At 37.8% G+C, this 20840-nt stretch overlaps 1 protein-coding gene across 1 annotated transcript in view; it reads left to right on the top strand.

The window, feature by feature from the left end:
* Positions 1-8450: 8450 nt before the first annotated feature.
* Positions 8451-20840, top strand: part of SCG3 (secretogranin III) — a 32966-nt gene continuing 20576 nt past the window's right edge. The window contains exons 1-7 of the mRNA XM_042940496.1: positions 8451-8651; positions 9352-9404; positions 9910-9955; positions 10051-10266; positions 14813-14955; positions 15951-16100; positions 18547-18724. Of these exons, the coding sequence (XP_042796430.1) occupies positions 8561-8651; positions 9352-9404; positions 9910-9955; positions 10051-10266; positions 14813-14955; positions 15951-16100; positions 18547-18724 (877 nt within the window). The 5' untranslated portion in view covers positions 8451-8560. The remainder of the gene's footprint in view (positions 8652-9351; positions 9405-9909; positions 9956-10050; positions 10267-14812; positions 14956-15950; positions 16101-18546; positions 18725-20840) is intronic.

Below are 20840 nucleotides of genomic sequence, written 5' to 3'. Positions count from 1 at the left end.
ACTCTGATATACCTACTGTTCTGCACAAACTTGGGAAGAGTGTCTTCCAGCAGTTAGATGTCCAGCTTCTGATGTATACCTCCTCTTCCTGGGAAACCTAGATAACCATACCCAACATTTCTAAGGATTTGGAGTAGCTCACTCAAGGCCAGCCTGACTACCACACTAAGCTAAGAAAGTCAAGAATGGCCTTGACTCACGCAAGCTGAACACGCCTTGCGAAGATCCACATGGGAGCCCATGTCATTAGTATTTTAACAAATCCTCCAAGACTTGACCCTACAGAAAGGAATCCCAGTTTGTACCCTTTATCTCCCTTGCCCTCAACCCCCATACCTCCACCATTGCACAGGAAGAACTGGAATAATCCCCTTTTCCTAATTCCCAGTGACCAAAAGACCAGCTGCAGGGTCTAGGAGGGTAGAGAGTGTGTACTAACATAAGGAGTCTTTAGGAAGTCTTAGCCCTCTCATGCCCTTGACCACCTAGCAACTTTGCCCCTGGAAAGGGAGGACATGGGCAGGGTTGATGGGGAGAAATGGGGCAGTTTGGCTACTTGAGGTACTTGGAAAAGGTGTCAAGTATCATGTAAGAGAGCTGTTATAGGGGCACCTAGGTGGTTCGGTTGGCTAAATGCCCAACTCTTGATTTCAGCTCAGGTCATGGTCTCACAGTTTGTGACTTAGAGCCTGAATCGGGCTCTCACCGGCAGTGCAGTCTGCTTGGGATTCTTTCTCCCTCTCACCCTTTCTCTGCCCCTCCCCTGCTTGAGCTCTTTCTCTCTTTCTCAGAATAAATTAATAAACATTAAAATTTTTTTAAATAAAAAAGAGAGCTACTATAGATATATTTATAAGATGATAAAATTCCATTCAACATTTATTGACCTCTTTACCATACTCTTTCCAGGCACTGAGTTAAAAAGATGAATTCTACCAGCCTCTTCTCTCAAGGGGAGGGTCACAATAAAAAGACATATAACTAATGACACTGCACTGTAGAAATTGTATACTATTACATTCAAGTGGTAGTGTCAGAGAAGGCAAAAAAAAAAAAAATGCCACCTCTTCCAACAGATTTTAATTTTCTCTATCTTATCATAAGATTTTATTATTTATTTATTTATTTATTTATTTATTTATTTACTTACTTACTTACTTATTCTTTTGAGAGAGCTAGCATGAGCGAGGGGCAGAAGGAGAGAGAGAAAATATTCATCAGACTTCTTGTTCAGTACAGAGCACAATGTGGGGCTCGATCCTATGACACTGGGATCATGACCTGAGTCAAAATCAGGCAGTGGATGCTCAATTGACTGAGCCACCCAGGCATCCCATCATAATTTATTCTTACATCCCAGAAGAAAATAATTCATTACAATCATCTGAAACGTCATGAAATATATTTATAGTATATAAAATTACTTGTATAGATTGTATTGTTTTTTTTCTAATTATAAAACCAATACATACTCATGTTGAAAATTTAAAGAATTCAGAATTGCCTAATTAACAAAGAAAAACCTCTTACCTGGCAACCACTATACACATTATGGAGAATAAAATTTTCAGATAATTCTCTATTTGTGCACACACACATAACACACACAATTTTTACAGTGGGAATCATACAGCTAATAGGGAACCTGATATTTTTCACTCAATAATCTTTAATTCATATTAATTACTATATTCCACAATGTAGTGAGTAGTGTTTGTCTTATACCCTCACCCTCATTCCTTCTAGGAAACTGCTCTACCCTTGTAGTTTTGAAGGGAGCCCTCAATCATAGCATCTCATACATTTCTCCCATGGCACCTTGAGCAGTGATTGACCCAATCTGGCTCAGTCATGGAACAACCAATGTGCGTAAATAACATGAATAGTTTGTCATTTAACAATCTTCTCCTTTGCACTCTCAGGGTTAGTTCTGGCACTTTACACTCTGTAGGTGACCTATAAGATCTTGTTATTTGGGATCCTTTTCTTTGTATACTTTTTTTTCCATTTCCATGCCTTAATTTTCCTTGATTGTTTTAGTTTTTTTATTAGCCCATGTCCCTTACCCTTGGTTGTTTTAATTTTCCTCTGATAGTGAATTTCCAGATTCACATCTACTTCTCTATTGAGCTATACCAGCAGCCACCTCTAGTGCTGGTATCCTATGTCAGTCTCTTTAACTGCAACAGATTCATTCCTATAACTATGTAGCTATGAGGGCCTATGCCAGCTCTGCCTCTCTATTCTTAGGCCTTTCATGAACACCTCTTCTGCAAGACTACTCTTTTGTAAAAAAAAAAAAAAAAAATGCTGAGTGGAAAATCATACTGATAGAGGGGCTAACAGCTCTTTAAGGAACTTGAAGCTCCTGGCACTGTAAGACCATTACAATCTTCCAATGTGAGACAGCCATTATAGTCTCAGCATTTGAAGATGAAAGGTGACCCTCCCTTTTTAATTTTTTCCAGGGTTACTTCAACGAACAAATCAAAGCACATCTGGTGGAAGGTCCAAACCACCACTACAAGTAGGGAGATACAGCAACCAGAGTCACAATTACAGAGAGCATGCAACATACTCCAAAAATACTTCCTGAAGGGCCAGGCCCTGGGTAGCGTATTACCCAATTTTAGTATAGTAGTGCTCACAGGTGCAGGACACATAACTTGCTATTAAAACATGTGAAAGAAAACTAACCAAAATGATGAAATGGAAGAATTCTCCTCAAAAGAAATTCCAGGAAGAAATGACAGCCAGAGAATTGCTCAAAATAGACATAAACAATATATCTGAGCAAGAATTTAGAAAAGTCGTTATAAGACTAACAGCTGGGCTTGAAAACAACTTAGAAGATAGCAGAGAATCTATTGCTGCAGAGATCAAAACCTAAGAAATAGTCACGACAAATTAAGAAATGTTGTGAATGAGATGCAAAATAACTAGATGCAGTGACAGCAAGGATAGAGGAGACAAAGAGGAGAATAAGTGAAATAGAAGATAAAATTCTGGAAAATGATGAAGCTGAAAAAAAGAGAGATAAGACAATACTAGACCATGAGGGGAGATTTAGAGACTTAAGTGATTCACTGAAATGTAATGATATCCATATCATAGGAGTTCCAGAAGAAGAAAAAGAGAGAGAAAGGGGCAGAAAGTTTATTTGAACAAATTATAGCTGAAAACTTCCCTAATCTGGGGAAGGAAGCAGATATCCAAGTCCAGGAGACACAGAGAACTCCCTTCAGAATCAACAAGAACAGGTCAATCCCATGGCATATCACGGTGAAACTGGCAAAATACAAAGATAAAGAGAGAATTCTGAAAGCAGCTAGATACAAACAGGACTTAACCTACAAAGGTAGACACATAAGGGTAATAGCAGACCTGTCCACTGAAACTTGGCAGGCCAGAGGGGAGTGGCAGGAAATATTCAATGGACTGAACAGGAAAAATATGCAGCCAAGAATCTTTATCCAGCAAGGCTGTCATTCAAAATACAAAGGCTTTCCCAGACAAACAAAAACTGAAGGAGTTCATGACCACTAAACCAGCCCTGCAGGAGATACTAAAGGGGACTCTGTGAATGGAAAGCAGCAAAGACTACAAAGGACCAGAGACATCACCACAAGCACGAAACCTACAGATAACACAATGACACTAAATCCATATCTCTCAATAATCACTCTGAATGTAAATGGATTAAATGCCCCAATCAAAAGACATAGGGTATCATAATGGATTAAAAAAACCAAGATCCATCTATATACTGTCTATAAGAGACTCATTTAAAAAAATTTTTTTAACGTTTATTTTTGATACAGAGAGAGACAGAGCATGAATGGGGGAGGGTCAGAGAGAGAGGGAGACACAGAATCTGAAGCAGGCTCCAGGCTCTGAGCCATCAGCCCAGAGCCTGACGCGGGGTTCGAACTCACGGACCGTGAGATCGTGACCTGAGCTGAAGTCGGACGCTTAACCCACTGAGCCACCCAGGCGCCCCTAAGAGACTCATTTTAGACCTGAGGACACTTTCAGATTGAAAGTGAGGGGATGGAGAACTATCTATCATGCTACTGGAAGTCAAAAGAAAGCTGGACTAGCTAGACGTATATCAGACAAACTATATTTTAAACTAAATATTGTAACAAGAGATGAAGAAGGGCATTATATCATAATTAAGGCATCTATCCATCAAGAAGAGCTAACAATTATAAATGTTTATGCCCCCAACTTGAACACCCAAATATATAAATCAGTTAATCACAAACCTAAGCAATTTTATTGATAATAATATAGTAATTGTAGGTGACTTTAATACTCCACTGAAGACCAAAGATGAGCTGGTAATCCTTGTCATTTTATTCATTTATTTATACAAATAGATTTCCAGATGCTGTAAGGATGGCTGAGAAATGAAAGATAAGTAAAGCAAGATCCTTTCCTTTGAGGAGCTCATAGTTTAGTGGGATAAATAGCTAATGGGATAAATTATGTAAGGTAATAATTATAGTATAAGATACAATTTTATAGAGATATATATAAAATATTTTCTTAGACAAAAACATGCACCAAAAGGACATATACAAAAGTTGGTGGTTATCTCTATCAGATTTCCCCCTTTTTGCTTATCTGTATTAGCAGAATTTTCCTTCAACGTATATTTATTGTTTTTGAAATAAGGAGAAAAGAAGCATGTTCAAAAAGCAGCACAATGAGATACATGCTGTATTGGAAGTATGCACAGTATTATAAGGAATAAACTAACTTGTCTGGGGAAGATAAAGAAAACCTTACAACATGTATCTTTTTTATCTTACACTCACATATACCTCTCACATGTTAGCCAAAAGTAATGCGTGGCCTTGTTTGGATCCTAATCCAAGCAAACCAACTGTCAAAATATTTATAAAGCAAGTGGGGAAGTATTAATTCTGACTGGATATTTGATGATACTAAGGTAGTATTATTATTATGAGATATGCTAAGGGCATTACAGTAATGTTAGGAAAAAAGAATCCTTATCTTTTAAGTAAACATATTGACATAAATATGGATGCAATGATATGAAGTTTGGGATTTTTATAAGTAAATAATCCATTGGAAGTGCAAAGTTGTTGGGAATATAAAATAAAAAAGTGGTTATGAGTTAATGATCTTTAAGTTGGAAAATGAAATCATGGCAGTTAATTTCAATATTTTCTCTAATTCTATGTTTGTTTGAAATCTCCTATAATAAAATTTGCAATAATTAATATAATGATTTTCTGTAATGAATAAAAACATCCTTCAAGTATCTCTATCTTCAAGACTCAGCTCAAAAAGTGTCTTCTCCCACAAGTGAATGAGGGCATTAGAAGCAATCCATGCGTGTGTTCACCTATACACAAGAAGCATTGACAAACTCCCTGTGCATTGTACGTTGTCTACTTCATGATCATCTGATCTGTGTCAATGACACTTGTAATTTCAACATGTATTTTTTATATTATTCAATGTTTATAGTGTACCTACACACAATAATCAAATATTTTAATATTTTATTATTAACAAAAAAGAGATATCTTCTCTTTGAAACCTTGCCTGACCATCCATTTCATTATTTGCACCCTACCTGAACTCTGCACGTAAAACAGAGGACCCATAACACGCTTTTGTGTTTATTTGCTCACTTACATTGAAATGAGATCAATATGTAGGATTTGTCACTCAGTCAGTAAATAGTTGTGTTGTTATAATCACAGTCCTTTCTTTTTATTAGGCTGTAAGACTAGCAGTGGCCATCTTATTTGTTTGTTTTTGTGTGCCCAACAATTATCTTAATACTTGCTACATTTCAAGTGCTCAATAAACATCTGCTAAATGACTAAATGAAACTTAGGATCACTTCATTCAGACCTACACTGTGTCCAGCAGAAACATCCATAGGACTGAAGAATATAAACTAATCCATGCCTTACAGTTTATTCAGTGTTCCATGGTGATTTGATCAGAAACATAACATGTTTCTAGATTCAGTGTCCACTTAATACAGTCGCCTTGATTCCAAATGGCAGAGAAAGGTTAAACACCTTTAAAATTTTGGGGGGTAAGCAATGCAATGTGCTCAGTAGCCATCTCTTACCTTCATTCTACCCTGAGCGTCTCTCTCAACTGCAAGCATATTGAGGGGAGAAGTGAGTCAGAAACAGGACAAATAAGAGAGTGAGGCTAAATGGGTGAACAGAAATGGGAGTTACGGGCTTCTGGTTATGAAATGAATAAGTCATTGGGATGAAACATACAGCATGGGGAATGTAATCAGTGGTATTGTGATAGCGATGTACACATGGTAACTACGCTTGTGGTGAGCACAGCATAAGGTATACAGTTGTTGAATTACTATGTTGTACACTTGAAACCAATGTTACATTGTGTGTCAACTGTATATCAATAGGAAAAATGGAGGAGAATGAAAAGAAGAATAAAGTGAGACTGAGGAATCAGGTGAGCAATACAGCGAGTGTCAGGATTGGTGAATGACTATTTCACATAATATTCAGTGATGTTTCTTAAATGCTGAAAATATTTTATGATTTATTTTTAAGCTGTGTCTTTTAAAATATTCTTGGCATCAAAATCACTTGATTAAAACATGTACCATTTGATCCCCACAATAACATGAGGTAAACAGAGCTGGTCCTCTCTGTTTTAAAGAAGAGGAATTTGGGGTGCCTGGGGGGCTCAGTCAGTTAAGCGTCTGACTCTTGATTTTGGCTCAGTTCATGATCTCACAGTTCTTGAGCTTGAACTCTGTGTCAGGCTCTGCACTGACAGTGCGAGCCTGCTTGGTATTCTCTCTCCTTCTCTCTCTCAAAATAAATAAATAAAAAAAAAGAGGAACCTAAGGAAATTTACCTTTCACTCAGCTGAGATTATAAATTGTGATGATTTTTTTTAATGCAGTATACTAGTGTGCTGGGATAATAATGCTATGTTATCAGTGCCAAGAAAAAACTATTTGTCTTGAAGTAGCTGTTAGATTGAAAGTACTCTTCAGATTCTAAAGGGAAGTATTTGAGTGACTTCCAAACTCAAAAACCTTCAGAACAAGGGAGATTTGTTTGTTAGCTTGTTTGTTTGTTTGTTTTTAGGTACTTGAATGACTAAGTTGCTCCTTGAAAAGCAAGGGTGCAGAAATCAAAGGCCTGATTGTGCTGAATCCTTCTATTTGGTCATTATTCAGACTGGTTCCCAGCATGCCACAGTCCAAAGGAAAGATTCCAAGCTCTGTTTAAAAATCAGAAACTAAAGAGCTTACTCAGCACCCTGCTCACATTACTGTTGCTTGTATTCATCATTTAAAAGTCTTTTGATAACTCCTTTTATGCAATAATGTTAGGCTTCGGGGAATATTCTCAGAATGTAGGAAGCACCTCCTGACCCAGTTATGATGTAAATACTTTTTGTGACTATCTTCTCTCTTCAAAGACTTCTGAAACAGCCAGGCTCTTAGGCATAATTGAATCCTGGGGGAGAATTTTACAGAAATGTTTGTTGGTTTGTTTGTTTTGTGGCACTTGTGGTGATGAAGAGGAAGCTTTCCCCTTAGTGGGGAAGGGAGAATTTCACAATGAAACTGGCCCTTGATGCTTACCTACTCAAGACTGATGAGGACATCTATGCTTGGGGAAACAAATAATTTTATTCGTTCTGTTTTAGCATCTAGGACAGTAAGAAAGTGTAACAACAATCTGACTATTTGAAATAATGTTCCTTGAATTTCCCAATTCAAAAGACTGCATAGAGCTAAGAAAGAAATAAAAGTACTGAGAGACGTTTTGTATGTCAACTCAAATCACAAAGGCAGGACTTCTCTACGAATGTATGTAAGAATTACATCTACCTTTTGGGTACAGCAGGTGGAACAGAAAGAAGGAATTCTGGAGCAGATATCCCAGAACTATCCCAAAGCAAAAACCTTCATACAAGGTTATCTCTCCTTGACAGGTGCAAGAGCAGGGAAGTCATTTGGTCCTTGAGGTAACGTCTAGTTGGGAAGTTACGACAATGACGTCCAAGCTTATGGCAATCCAGGTGACCCTGAGCGCAGGGGCACCCGTAAGACTGCGGCACAGAAAATACGCTAGCCTGCCAGTCTCCCCTCCCCCCTTACATTCTCGGGGGATTGGAGTAGCGTTGGTGTCGCTGACGCCATCCCTTCCCGCCTCTGGCTCTCAAGGAGCATGCGCTTCCTTCCTCACTTCCTCTAAAGGAAGGAGAGAGAGTAAGGCTACGCCCTAGCGGACCCGCGGCCGGCTTCGCGTCACAGGAACTTCAGCACCCACACGGCGGACAGCGCTCTCCTCCACCTGAGGACCTGACTCCCGAGCGCCTGGAGCCTTTCTAATCGCTTTACTCTGCAGCCGCGCGGAGCTCCACCGGCCGCTGGGTCCCTGCCACTCACCCTCCCCACACCCTCCCTCCTAGCTCTTCCTGTTTTTACTCCTCCTTTTCATTCATAACAAAAGCCACAGCTCAGGGAGCCCGGCGCCAGGCTGTATCTGAAGCCAAGCGTAGAAGAATGGGGTTCCTTTGGACCGGCACTTGGATTCTGGTGTTGGTGCTCCAAAGCAGCCCAATTCAAGCTTTCCCCAAGCCGGGAGGCAGCCAAGGTACGTGGACACTTTTCTTCCCATCTCCCTTTTATTTCGCCACGAAAAGGTAAAGCTTGGCATAATCCCGTGAACTGTAAATCACCTTGCCTCGTTTTCTGATCAGACAGTATCCGTGCATATTGACAGAAATCAGTTCGAATTTAGAGCAGGAAGACAGATTTTTTTCCCCCTACACTTTTTGAATGATAGAGTAATAACATGGGTTGTTTTGAAATACCTTATTCTGAAACGGGGCTGGGGGATGATTTTTCTGCCTTACAAAGTGGCCTGTTTTTTTGTCTATTTTTTTTTCTAGTTGTCTTATAACCTTTCTCCGATACTTTATTCATGATATGTGCAGTATATGATAAAAGAGCTTTTAATGTGCTAATAATGCCAATCCAAATTATGCTCTATCTAGTTGAAAACAGCTGGTGAGCCAAGTGTTAGAACTATATGTTAGATTTCTGGGCAGAAAAATAAAAGTGCAATTTTATTAACTCAGTAAGTACACCAGGATAATAAGCAAGGCAACATTGATAAAGATTGTTATTGTATTATCTTGATTATCTTTGTTAATACATATTTTTGTTCCACAGTCATCCAAAAACATTTATCTTAATATTTGTTTTTCTTTTTTGGAGATTTTATGTAGTAAGAGACATAGTGTGTCTTTCCAGTGCACAATTAAATTTATATTTGTGTTTGGTGATTCTAGACAAACCTCTACATAATAGCGAATTAAGTGCAGAAAGACCTTTGAATGAACAGGTAGGTCAAAAGTAAAATTATAAACGCTATTTCATTTTATTTTAGTTGTATTTAATGTAATTATGCTGTAACATTTTAGCTATTTTGAATTCACAAATTTCAAGAGCTTAATAATACATTGACAGAACTTAGGATCTTGAAAATATAGTTTTGGAAATTTGTATATCCTGACAGTTATATACATAGAATTCTGTATAATACATAAGACTGACTGTATAATAACCCAGTAAGCTCAACATCACATCCATTCTATTGTAAGGCTGCTTAATTTATCTGAGATTTATCTCTCACCAATATTATAGGAGAGGGAATTAATATTTATAGACCATCTGCCCTTTATTTTATCTCTTTTAATCCTTGTGGTAGTGGTTTGACACAGAAATTATTATCTACATTTTCAAATAAGAAAACTAAATCCCACAGAGATTGAATCATTTAGCTGTCATATTGGATAAGTGGGGGAGCAATGATTTAAAATCAGGTCTATCTCCAATTTACTTCCTAGATTGCTGAAGCAGAGGCAGACAAGATTAAAAAAACATACCCTCCAGGTAAAAAGAAATTATGTTGATATTAATTTAAATAATGTAGGTTATGAAAATCTTAACTAAAATGGATGTGTTGGGCTTGGGGGCTTTTCTTCTAGAAAACAAGCCAGGTGAAAGCAATTACTCCTTTGTTGATAACTTGAACCTGCTAAAGGCAATAACAGAAAAGGAAAAAATTGAGAAAGAAAGACAATCCATAAGAAGCTCCCCAGATGATAATAAATTGAATGTGGAAGATGTCGATTCAACCAAGAATCGAAGACTGATTGATGATTATGATTCTACTAAGAGCGGATTGAATCATAAATTTCAAGGTAAATGAGGAAAAAGAACTTTTGCTTCCTATTTGCTTGCTCTAATTTGGAGTTTCCCATTGTGGGTTAGGAGAAAGTCCTACGTTTTAAAAACAGCCATTATACATTCATTGTCCTTTATTAGTCAGGACCAAAATGAAGAGAAAGCCCAGTTTTTTCTGTGAGGCCTAAGCTCCACAGAAGCCCAAATTTTAGTTTCTCTTTTTAAGTTTCCTTTACTGATGCTTTGAAATCAATTTAAATCTGCTGTCTATATTTTATGCTATTAAATTCATTTTAACATTCCAATTTATTTTAACTATGAGTACAAAGAAAAAAATCTTTAATTCTCAACTAATTAAATCAAAAAATATTCCCCAGAAAAGGTGAAATATCATTATTTTCTTCTCAATGTTCTCTTCCTAGTCATATCTTTCTCCATAGGTCATTCTAACCTTTTCATGGCCTTAATCACCATCCATAGCCTGATGTCTCCTAACATTAGCCCAGACTTCATATATATGTATGTATATATCAGACTTCATATACTGCATATATGACTGAAAAACAGTCATCTCAGTTGTTTTCCAGCTCCAGCAGGCAACCAGTACTTTATACACACACACACATACACACACACACACACACACACACACACACCATACATATCATACATATAAATGATCTATATTATATAATGTATATATATTATATAATATATATAGTAGGGTTTTATCCCTCTAACCTTGATCACCACCAAGATCACCATGCTTGATCACCTTATCCAAACTCTAATCATGTCTCACTTGAACTACAGCAAAATCTTCTCATGGACCTTCCAGCATCCACTCTGCCCTTCTCCAACTCATAGCAGCCAGAGTAATCTTTTCAACATACAAGTATGAGCTTGATACTCTTGCATAAAACCCATTAGTAGATTCCCATTTCTCTTGGGATAAAAACCAAAAGCCTTACTGTGGCCTCCATGGTCCTGCAAGGACAGGTTCCTGTGTTCATCCAATACACATGATCTGATAGAAAACTGTTCCTTTCACACATGACACTTAATGCAATTTGTAATTTTACGTTCCTAAGTGTGTCTACTTATGATTTCTGCCTTCCTCCTTAATTAAACTGAAAACTTCACTAGTACAGAAACATTGTAGCTCCAGTGTCTGAATGCTTACGAATTCACTGCATGAATAGATGAGTAAATGAATGAATGAACAAATAAAATAATATATACAAGGGAATAAGTGAACTATTGTACCTAAGCATTGATGAAGAGAGTGTGTTTTCTGTGCTGAGAATCACTGCTTAAGAGTGACTACAGATTTTCTTTAATGTTCCATGGTCACAAGAGCATTATGCTGGTTATCTCCACCAGAACACAACTATCAATTAAATTTGACTTTCATTGGATATCACAGGCTGAGGAAAATTCAGAATTGTTTTGTATATGAATGGGATAAGGGAGATGGTTTGTATTTTGAAACATTTCATATAGCATACTACTCAAGGAAATTTCTTTTGAATTCTACTTTTAACCTAAAATATTTAGACTAGAAATAGACACTGGGTATAGCTTCATATAAAATAGTTTCAACCACTTTGACTGAACTGACCATTTGATTTAAAAAAAAAAATTTTAATTAGTCTAATGTTTGACTACATTTTTTTTTTTTTGGTCAAACTGGTTGTATATGCAGGCAGAGGCATAGATCTGTTTGTGATCCAACCACTAACCTGAGTAACTTATTTTAAATAGTTCAACATTTTATTACCATCCCAAATGGGTTTATAACTACGAAATACTAGCCCTGACAGCTCTAGGTTTACCCTAGGAGTCATTCAAGTCCACCTGAAATTACAGAGAAGATTGTTGGAGAGAGTGGGCTCTATGAGTGAATTACTGGTCTCCTCTCATACCTTGGGAATCCTGGAACCAGGTGGGTTTGGGAACACCAAGTTAACTGGAACCTCAGAGTCATGTAGACTTACATCCTAGAAGGGAGAGTAAGGAAGCCGAACTTCTGCAGGGTACTTTCACACTTTTAGGAAACCTCCAGATGGGCTTGTAGGGCCCATCACTTCTCCTTTTCTGTGTTTTCTACAGTATATGTGATTCAGGATTTTTCCAAATTTCTTTTATAAAGCAGTGTTTCAGGGCTCCTGAGTGCATTCACCAAACAGACATTCATTGAGCAATTGCTATGTTTCAGACTTGAACTAGACAGTTAGCTCTGTGTAGTTAGGTATCATGCCTAAACTATTTATCAGTGTGTTTCCAGTTCTGGCCCATATTAAGACTTTAATAAAAATGTACTGGACAAATGAATGCCAAGTGCCATAATAGATGCCAAGGATTAAAAGAGTAACTGGGAAGATGATGACTTGGAAGATGGCCCTTTCACACCCACTTAGGATGTTGTAGCTGCTTTAAAAAAGTTATGAACATTGAACTCATGTTTGGCTTCCCTCTGAGGGTATATGTAGGAGGGTAAAATACTCCTTGATGAGAAAAAAGAAGTCACTCTGAGTAATTCTGTCCATTTTAGAGAAGCCAGGGAAAATCAATGGAAAGTAAAGAGCAATGCCCAAGTGGTCAACTCTTAACCCCATCTAGCAAAGTTCTGCTAGTGGAGTCCTAAGTTCCTGGCTCAAGAGAATGCAGCAGTGCAGCAAAGCGAAGAGGCTGTTTCTTCAGAGTGTTGCTTATGTTCTCCCTGTTATGAAGTAAATGAACTGAAAAACAGTCATCTCAGTTATTTTCCAGCTCCAGCAGGGAAACAGTATGCTTCCTTTTTTTCAGATCCTAAGGGATTAAGTGGGAAGGGAAATAAATTTTTCCACCTCTGCACAGACCTTGGGCAGTTTCTGCTTCACATTAATCCCTAGAGTCAGTCTTACAACCCACAAATGGAAGCATCAGACCTAAATAATAATCTCTGCTCCTGAAAAAAATGGATAATGAACCCAATTTTCAGTCAGTCTGGAGGGGAACTGATCTTATGGGTTTTTTTTTCTTAGGGTCTTTTCTGCTTATTAGTCACTCTGGTACACAGGGCTCAAAGGGCTCATAGCTAATGGATTGGTTGACAGTTCAGCAATAATCTACTACCAGGAAACTTCCAGTTCTCCGTCTATAATCACCCTACTCAGTTTCCTAAGCTTCTTTTCAAACAACAAGAAACTGTTCTGCCTAAGGCAGCATATATCTTCAGGTGTATAGATTCTAGAAGAAAGGTCATGAGAGAAACTCCTTGTCTGAATCCCCAAAGCCATGGAAGAAAAGGACAGGATCAGATTAGAAATATTAGGCTCTTCTTTCTTTGAGTAAATATGATCAGAATTATTGGGGCAGAATTTGACCAGAGACTCAATTTCCATTTCTCTAGAAGATAATCGTAGTTACTTTTTTTCATGTACAAATCCACTATATATAATGACATTTAGCTTTCATATAATACTGCACATTAGCTTTCATATGGTACTTGGCAGTTTAAAGGAACATTTACATCTTATTTCATCTGATCTGCATAAGAATCCCATGAAACAGATAATCCTATTATCTCCCTTTACAGTCATCCAAGGATATAGAGGTAACAGTGGTATCATGGGTTAAAATTCTGATCTTTCAGATCTGCTAGAGGTGACAGGAGGAGTTAAGTGCCTTGTAAACTTGCACATATTAACATATTGCTTGATGTGGTGTAGGTTACAAAAGACAAACGGATTCCCCAAGAGTTCTCTTGGATATGCCACCAACCCTACTGTGTCCTTCCTCAGGATGGGCTCTTGCTGTACTCTGAAGTAATGTTGCTGGTGTATTCCCAGGAAAGCTAAGGATACGTATTTGCAAACATCTCTGCAGAGATTTACATAGATTTACATATTGCTTTGTTCAAATCTGTTGTCTCATTTTAAAAGTTTAAATTTCATACACATAAAGTAAGTTCCCTATTCTCTGGAGTAAGGGGCTTATCACATTAAGCTGTCTTCCATAAAGGAGTTCTGACACATGTTCAGTTAGAAGTAAATATTTATTCCAGATAAGTCATAAAATCTTCAATACATCCTCTCTGATTCTGGGTGTGAGGCAGGTTCCCCCACCATCAGCCCAGGAATTTGCCAGCAGAAGAAATACACATGTGGATGTTACCAGTCTACTCCTTGTGTGGAAATGGAATATCAAATTATATAATATGTAGAAGAGTGTTTTGAACAATATAGCATACTATACAAATGTGGCATACTGTAAAATTTTAAAGTGTAATCTTGTTTGTATTATTAGAATAAAAAATAGAGAGGCCTTTTGTGGTGTCTTCAGATCTTCCTTTTTCTTACAGTCACGTAAGAAGATTTCAGAATTTCCATTATCATCATAGGTTCTTAACTTTAAGCAAAATTATATTTCAAACCAACAATTTATGTGAATGAAGCAGTATCATAAATACATTCCAAATATATCTAAGTGTACAAGAACAAGGTATAGATTGTAAGTATAGTATGATCCTGAAATAGGCCTATGATAACTATAATGTGAAACTGTGATTGCTCTGTCTAGATGATCCAGATGGCCTTCATCAACTAGATGGAACTCCTTTAACTGCTGAAGACATTGTCCAGAAAATTGCTACCAGGATTTATGAGGAAAATGACAGAGGAGTATTTGACAAGATTGTTTCTAAACTGTTGAATCTTGGCCTAGTAAGTCATGCATAAGAATAAACCCATTTCTTAGTACAGTTTGGAATTTACTAAGAAGCCAAGCCACATGATCTGAGTTGTAGCCAAGTGTTTATAATACATCTACTTTATATTAGGCACTGTAGGTTTTGAGGACAAATATGACAACATTCTTTCCCTCTAGGAATTTATAGTCTACCAGAAGAGCCACACAAATACGCACACGTCCACAATGCAAGCTGCATCAAAACCATAAAAGCAGTTCAGCATGCCAGAGGATGGGCCATATCCAATTCGGCAATAAAGAAGAACTTCAGAGAAGGAACTGTTTAAAGTCAGCTTAAAACAGTTAGGCAGCTCCTGGGTGGCTCAGTCAATTGAGCAACTGACTTCAGCTCCAGTCATGATCTCATGGTTCATGGTATCGAGCCCCGCATCAGGCTCCCTACTGATAAGCATGGAACTCACTTCAGATCCTCTGTCTTCCACTCTCTCTGCCCTTCCCCTACTTGTGCTCCCTCTCTCTCAAAAATAAATAAAACATTTAAAAAAAAGGATCATTAGGATTTAACCAGCAGCAGTAAAATATACGTGAATTATGAGAAGAGAATAACAGGAACAAAGGCATGCCATGTTTGGGAAACTGTAAGCAATTCAATTTGATCCTCTCCCAGCCAGGCTCCCAGCCCTTATACAGCCCTAACAGGCTTTACTAAGGTCCTAAATGTGCCTGTTTCAGAGGTTCCCTAGTCATGACTTGTAGCTGACGGTTGAGAAATAAGTGTTCCATAGATTCCAACAGACAGGCTAATCACTTGCATGGCCCAAAGGCACTTTTTCCCAGGAGTTCTGGGGAATGTCCAACAACAAACAGAGGCATAAACAAGGGCTATCTAGAAAGAGGGACCAGAAGATTCTCTCATTGCGTAAAAATGTGTTCAAGTTCAGAGTTTAGTCTAGATTTTTTAATCATAAATATGAGAATAATAGTTACATATGTTTCTACTTTTTAACAGATCACAGAAAGCCAGGCACACACACTAGAAGATGAAGTAGCAGAGGTTTTACAAAAACTGATCTCAAAGGAAGCCAACACTTATGAGGAGGAACCCAATAAACCCATAAGCGTGACTGAAAGTCAGGCTGGAAAAATACCAGAGAAAGTGGTATGTATATGTGAATTCATATGCATATGTTATGGATATGTGTATATATGCATGTGCATGAATGTATGTGTCCACCTGTATTTGTATATAATTAATACAATCTGTATATAAGTAATACCTCACTTGATGCCAGAGAAGATTTGGAGTATGTGACACATTTAACCCACATAAAATATATACTCACAAAATATCAAGTTAAAATATATAAATCAACTCTATGTTGAAAATGAAGATATAGGTTATACTATATTACACAGTAAAGGTTATGTCTTATACTCCACGTAAATTAATCCATAATGCTATGTGGCAATGTTATAACCATTCCACAAAACAACTGCTTGTATAATGTCAGTGAACTGAAATCAAATATTTCGCAGCTCTTTCGGTATACAACTTCTGTTCACAGAATGTCATCATCTGCCTCCAGAACCCAAAAACAGAAACTTGGGTTGATTTGGTCCTCTGCCACACCAGCCTGTATACTCCCCGGAGCTAGTTGCCTGAATATGCTTCGCCATTCTATCCTGTGCACTTCCACCTGCTCGTTCCTCTTTTCTTTGGTTCAGAGGCCTGGAACTGTCCTTTACTTAGACTAGTCATCCATCCTTCCTTCCCCTCCCTGGACTCTGTGCCTCTTCATCTTTTCTTCTGCATCAGCCAAGCTACAAAAATCTTTCTCCCCTCTTTGAATTCCTTGTAAAACTCTAGATGAGCTGACCAAAGAGGGTTATATATAAGAAAAAAATCAAACTCTTCACCTCTCCTATTTTCTCCATCACAGCACCTAGACCCATGGCTCCTCATCCCCTCCAACGTCTTATCCCAAATACAAGGAAAAAGAGTGTATAGGCTTACAATCCTCTTTTAGAGGAGGCTAGAAAACAGAAATCGGGTCTGCATTTTTTTTTACTAGATAGCATAACAGCTCTCTTTTGCTCTCTCTACTTCCAATCTCCACCAGCTTTCATTTTTTTAAACAGCTTTTGAAGATCCACCCAAAACATTTTTGATTTATCAAAGGGCTCATGACATTCACTCAAGCTTACCATCTGAACTGAAAGTGACACAGCTACTGTATTTTCCTTCATTCCCATTTTGTACTCCTTTTTCACCCATCTCTAAAACATTCATATGCTTGACCTGTTTGCTCATGTCATTTAAATGCATCGATGCAAATGAAATATTAATTCATTCAATAAATATTTATTGAGGTACCAATTATGAACCAAGAACTGGAGATACATGCTTATTTCAAAAGATAGAATCCCTGCTTTCACAAAGCTTAAGGTCTAATGGAAGAAGTAGATGGTCTTCAAATACTCACATATTTTCACTGAAACTGCCTCAAGTGCTATGAGGAAAGAAACATGGTTCTATGAGACTTCATAAAAAGGGAGCCTATTCTGGACTTAGGCTCAGGGAAGGCTTCCCTGAGGAAGTGACTTGAGCCAAACACTGAAGGCTGTGACCGTGAGAGGCCGTGTGTAGAGAAGAATGTGTGGAGTACTAAGTATTGCAACAAGGGCAGGGTGGCTGCACACAGAGAGAGCAGTGAGAGATAAGCCAGGGGAGGTGGACCCAGGCCAGACCAGGCAGGGCCTTGGATTCTGACCTTCATTGTAGGACCAATGGGAAAACACTGCAGGACTTTAAGCAAAGGAGTTATGTGACCATACTTTTTAAAAGATAACTCTGGCTATAACATGGAAAATACAGTGAATAGATTGGAAGTGGTTGATGTTACATGGTTAGAAAGTAAGAGATGAAAGCAACTTGGACTAGAGCCAGGTAATGGAGAAAGAGAGAAATGTACAAATTTGGGATAAATCTTGAAAGTAGAGCCAACAAGACTACTGATGAATTATATGGAGGAAATGAAGAGGGAGTGACAAGGAAGACTGTTAAATTTCTGTTTAGTCCGCTGAATGGACAATGGATCATTAACTAAGATGCAGAACACTGGAAATGGATCAGGTCTGGGAGAAAAGTGTCCTGTGTACCCTTCCAGATAGCTCTTAACATTTCACGGAGAAGTCCCCAAGGTGTGACTGCTCTGTTGGTGTTAGATGTTCTCACATGATTTCCTGTATCTTGGCACCACATATTCTGTAACTTCAAAGTTCTCCTGCTTGGTAAAAAGCAGTCTTATGAGAAGACATTCACAAGAACTGATAGAGGAGAACTTGGCCAAGTGGGAACCTAGAAATTCCCTGTCTATTCTCCAGGAGCAGGAGCCAGGGTCCTCAGGTGAAGCATATGTCTGTCAGCCCCAGTGACCTTTCTATGTGGCTAGATGCCCATATGCCTGGAAAAGTGTTTGATCCTACAGGAGCTTGCAAAGGAGGAGGTGTTATTTCACTTCACATTCAAGGGCACCAAAGAGGAAAGAATCAAGCTGGAATGTAATTAGCTCTAACAAAATGTTTATTTTTTATTGATTTTGTAGACTCCAATGGCAGCAATTCAAGATGGTTTTACTAATGGACAAAATGATGAAACAGTATCTAATACCTTAACCTTGACAAATGGCTTGGAAAGAAGAACTAAAATCTACAATGAAGACAACTTTGAGGAACTCCAATATTTCCCAAACTTCTATGCACTACTGAAAAGTATTGATTCAGGTAAACACTGTTTTCTGACCATGTGGAATAGAAAAAATAATTCCAGGAAATGTGTGGGTGGGGTTTTTTTCTTCCTGTTTTCAGTTTCTAAATGCAATCTTCAATGAAATTTATTGTAACCCCAGGGAAAAGAGATCACATCAATTTTTTTCAAAAGAAGTATGCTAGTCATAGAAATATTTAGGAAAGGATAATCATGAAAGGTGGAATTTCAGGATAATTTAATCTTCTTGTTAACAGAGGGTTCATTTATTTGTTCAGCAAACAGTCACTGAACGTGTTTGGGACATTGAGGTGAGCCCTGTGCAGATGAGGAGAGAAGTCAACATCCCTGCCTGAACTGCTCAGCCTCATATCTTATTGTAAATCTTTAAAAAACAAAAAAAGGCTACATTTATTTTCCTCTATTAGTGGGAACAGTGTGTATAACATAATTTATCCTTTTATTTTATTTTTTTTATTATTTTTTTATGTTTATTTATTTTTGAGAGAGACAGAGACAGAGTGTGAACAGGGGAGGGGCAGAGAAAGGGAGACACAGAATCCGAAACAGGCTCCAGAATCTGAGCTATCAGCCCAGAGCCCGACGCGGGGCCCGAACCCACAAGCCATGAGATCGTGATCTGAGCCGAAGTCGGACATTTAGCCAACAGAGCCACCCAGGTGCCCCCATAATTTGTCCTTTTAAAAACAATTCAGATTTTTGCTTTTTAGACACTTTCAGCTTCAGTCTTGAAATGACTTAAAGTAAACTAAGCATTGGACCACAGCAGACAGGGGCCCAAAACACACTTAGAAACGGATATGTTTTTTTAAAAAACTAAGTCCTTATTTTGCCTTGTTCCTTTCTCTTACCTGTACACCAAAATAAGTTAACTGAAGATTTCATTTCATCTCTAATTTTGATTAATCTTCAAGGAAGATAATAATGGGCAAATTTTCTATGGTTGTTATTGTCCAGACAGATGTTCTGCACTGCCTTCTGGTTTTTCCTCTTCCTTTTCAAAGATTCAGCCCCAGAAGGAAAATTTGTAATAAGTATTTCCCCAAGAAGTGACTTTAGAGTGTGCTTTCATTTCTGGAGAACACCCATTTGTCCTTCAATTCCAGACATTGGCCAGATGGCATCAGCCCCTCTGCTGGTGTCTGAAGGGCTTGTATATCTTGAGGGTCCATTTTGAGCCATCTTGCCCCACTGGATGGCAAATGCCCAGCTCAGAACTTTTGTCATCTTGGTGAGTCACTTCTTGTCAGTGTCAGCATGACACTGAACACCTATACAGACGTGACCTTGAGGAAATAATGTGATGGCTGAAGTTATTTACTAGTGCTTTTCCAGGATCTCTTCCCTATCTCCTTTCTCATCTTTCTTCTCTCCCAACCTTGAGGATTTCATGATATTTGAAAAAGTCCACTGTATGGAATATTTTTTTATTTGTTTTATTTATTTTATTTTGTCTTTCAGTTTCCTTGACCTCATACTTTATTTCTTTTATATTTATAGGGTTTTAATTTAAATACTTACACTAAGGTACTTGATAGTACCCATCCCTCTCACCCAAGGTCTGAACCAATGGAGAAAAAATAAAACAGCTCGAAATCCAAAATATTTCTGATACTGGTAAAGACTGGGTTGTAAGGGTTGTAGAACACAGCATAGTGTGAGAGCCAAAATGGGCTTGCTCACTCCCTATCCTCAGTCTAATTGTTGGAACAGCCAATCCTTAGGATAGTTTGATTTATAGAACAGGCACTTTTCTCAAGTCCCTGACTTCTACTGTTCCAGGGGAACAAAAAAAAAAGAAAGATTCCAAATCCCTATCAGTCAAGAAATGTAGACTAATGCCCATTGCCTACCAACTTCATCTGTGGGAAGGATGAAAAGATGGAGGGAAAGGCTAGGAGTATTTAGAAGAAATCCTTCATGGCCACTCAAAGAATAGGGAAAATGGGCTCTCCTCTAGCACCTTTCTTCAAAAATGGAAATTTTTTTTTTAATTTTAGAATTTATATATATATATGTATATATATGTATATATATGTATATACATATATATACATATATATGTAGATGTATATAATAAATATACATAGTTATATATTCTGAACAACTATG

Source organism: Panthera leo, chromosome B3 (assembly GCF_018350215.1).
Source record: "Panthera leo isolate Ple1 chromosome B3, P.leo_Ple1_pat1.1, whole genome shotgun sequence".
In the NCBI taxonomy this organism is placed as follows: Eukaryota; Metazoa; Chordata; class Mammalia; order Carnivora; family Felidae; genus Panthera; species Panthera leo.
This window is presented reverse-complemented; position numbering and strand designations above follow the sequence as displayed.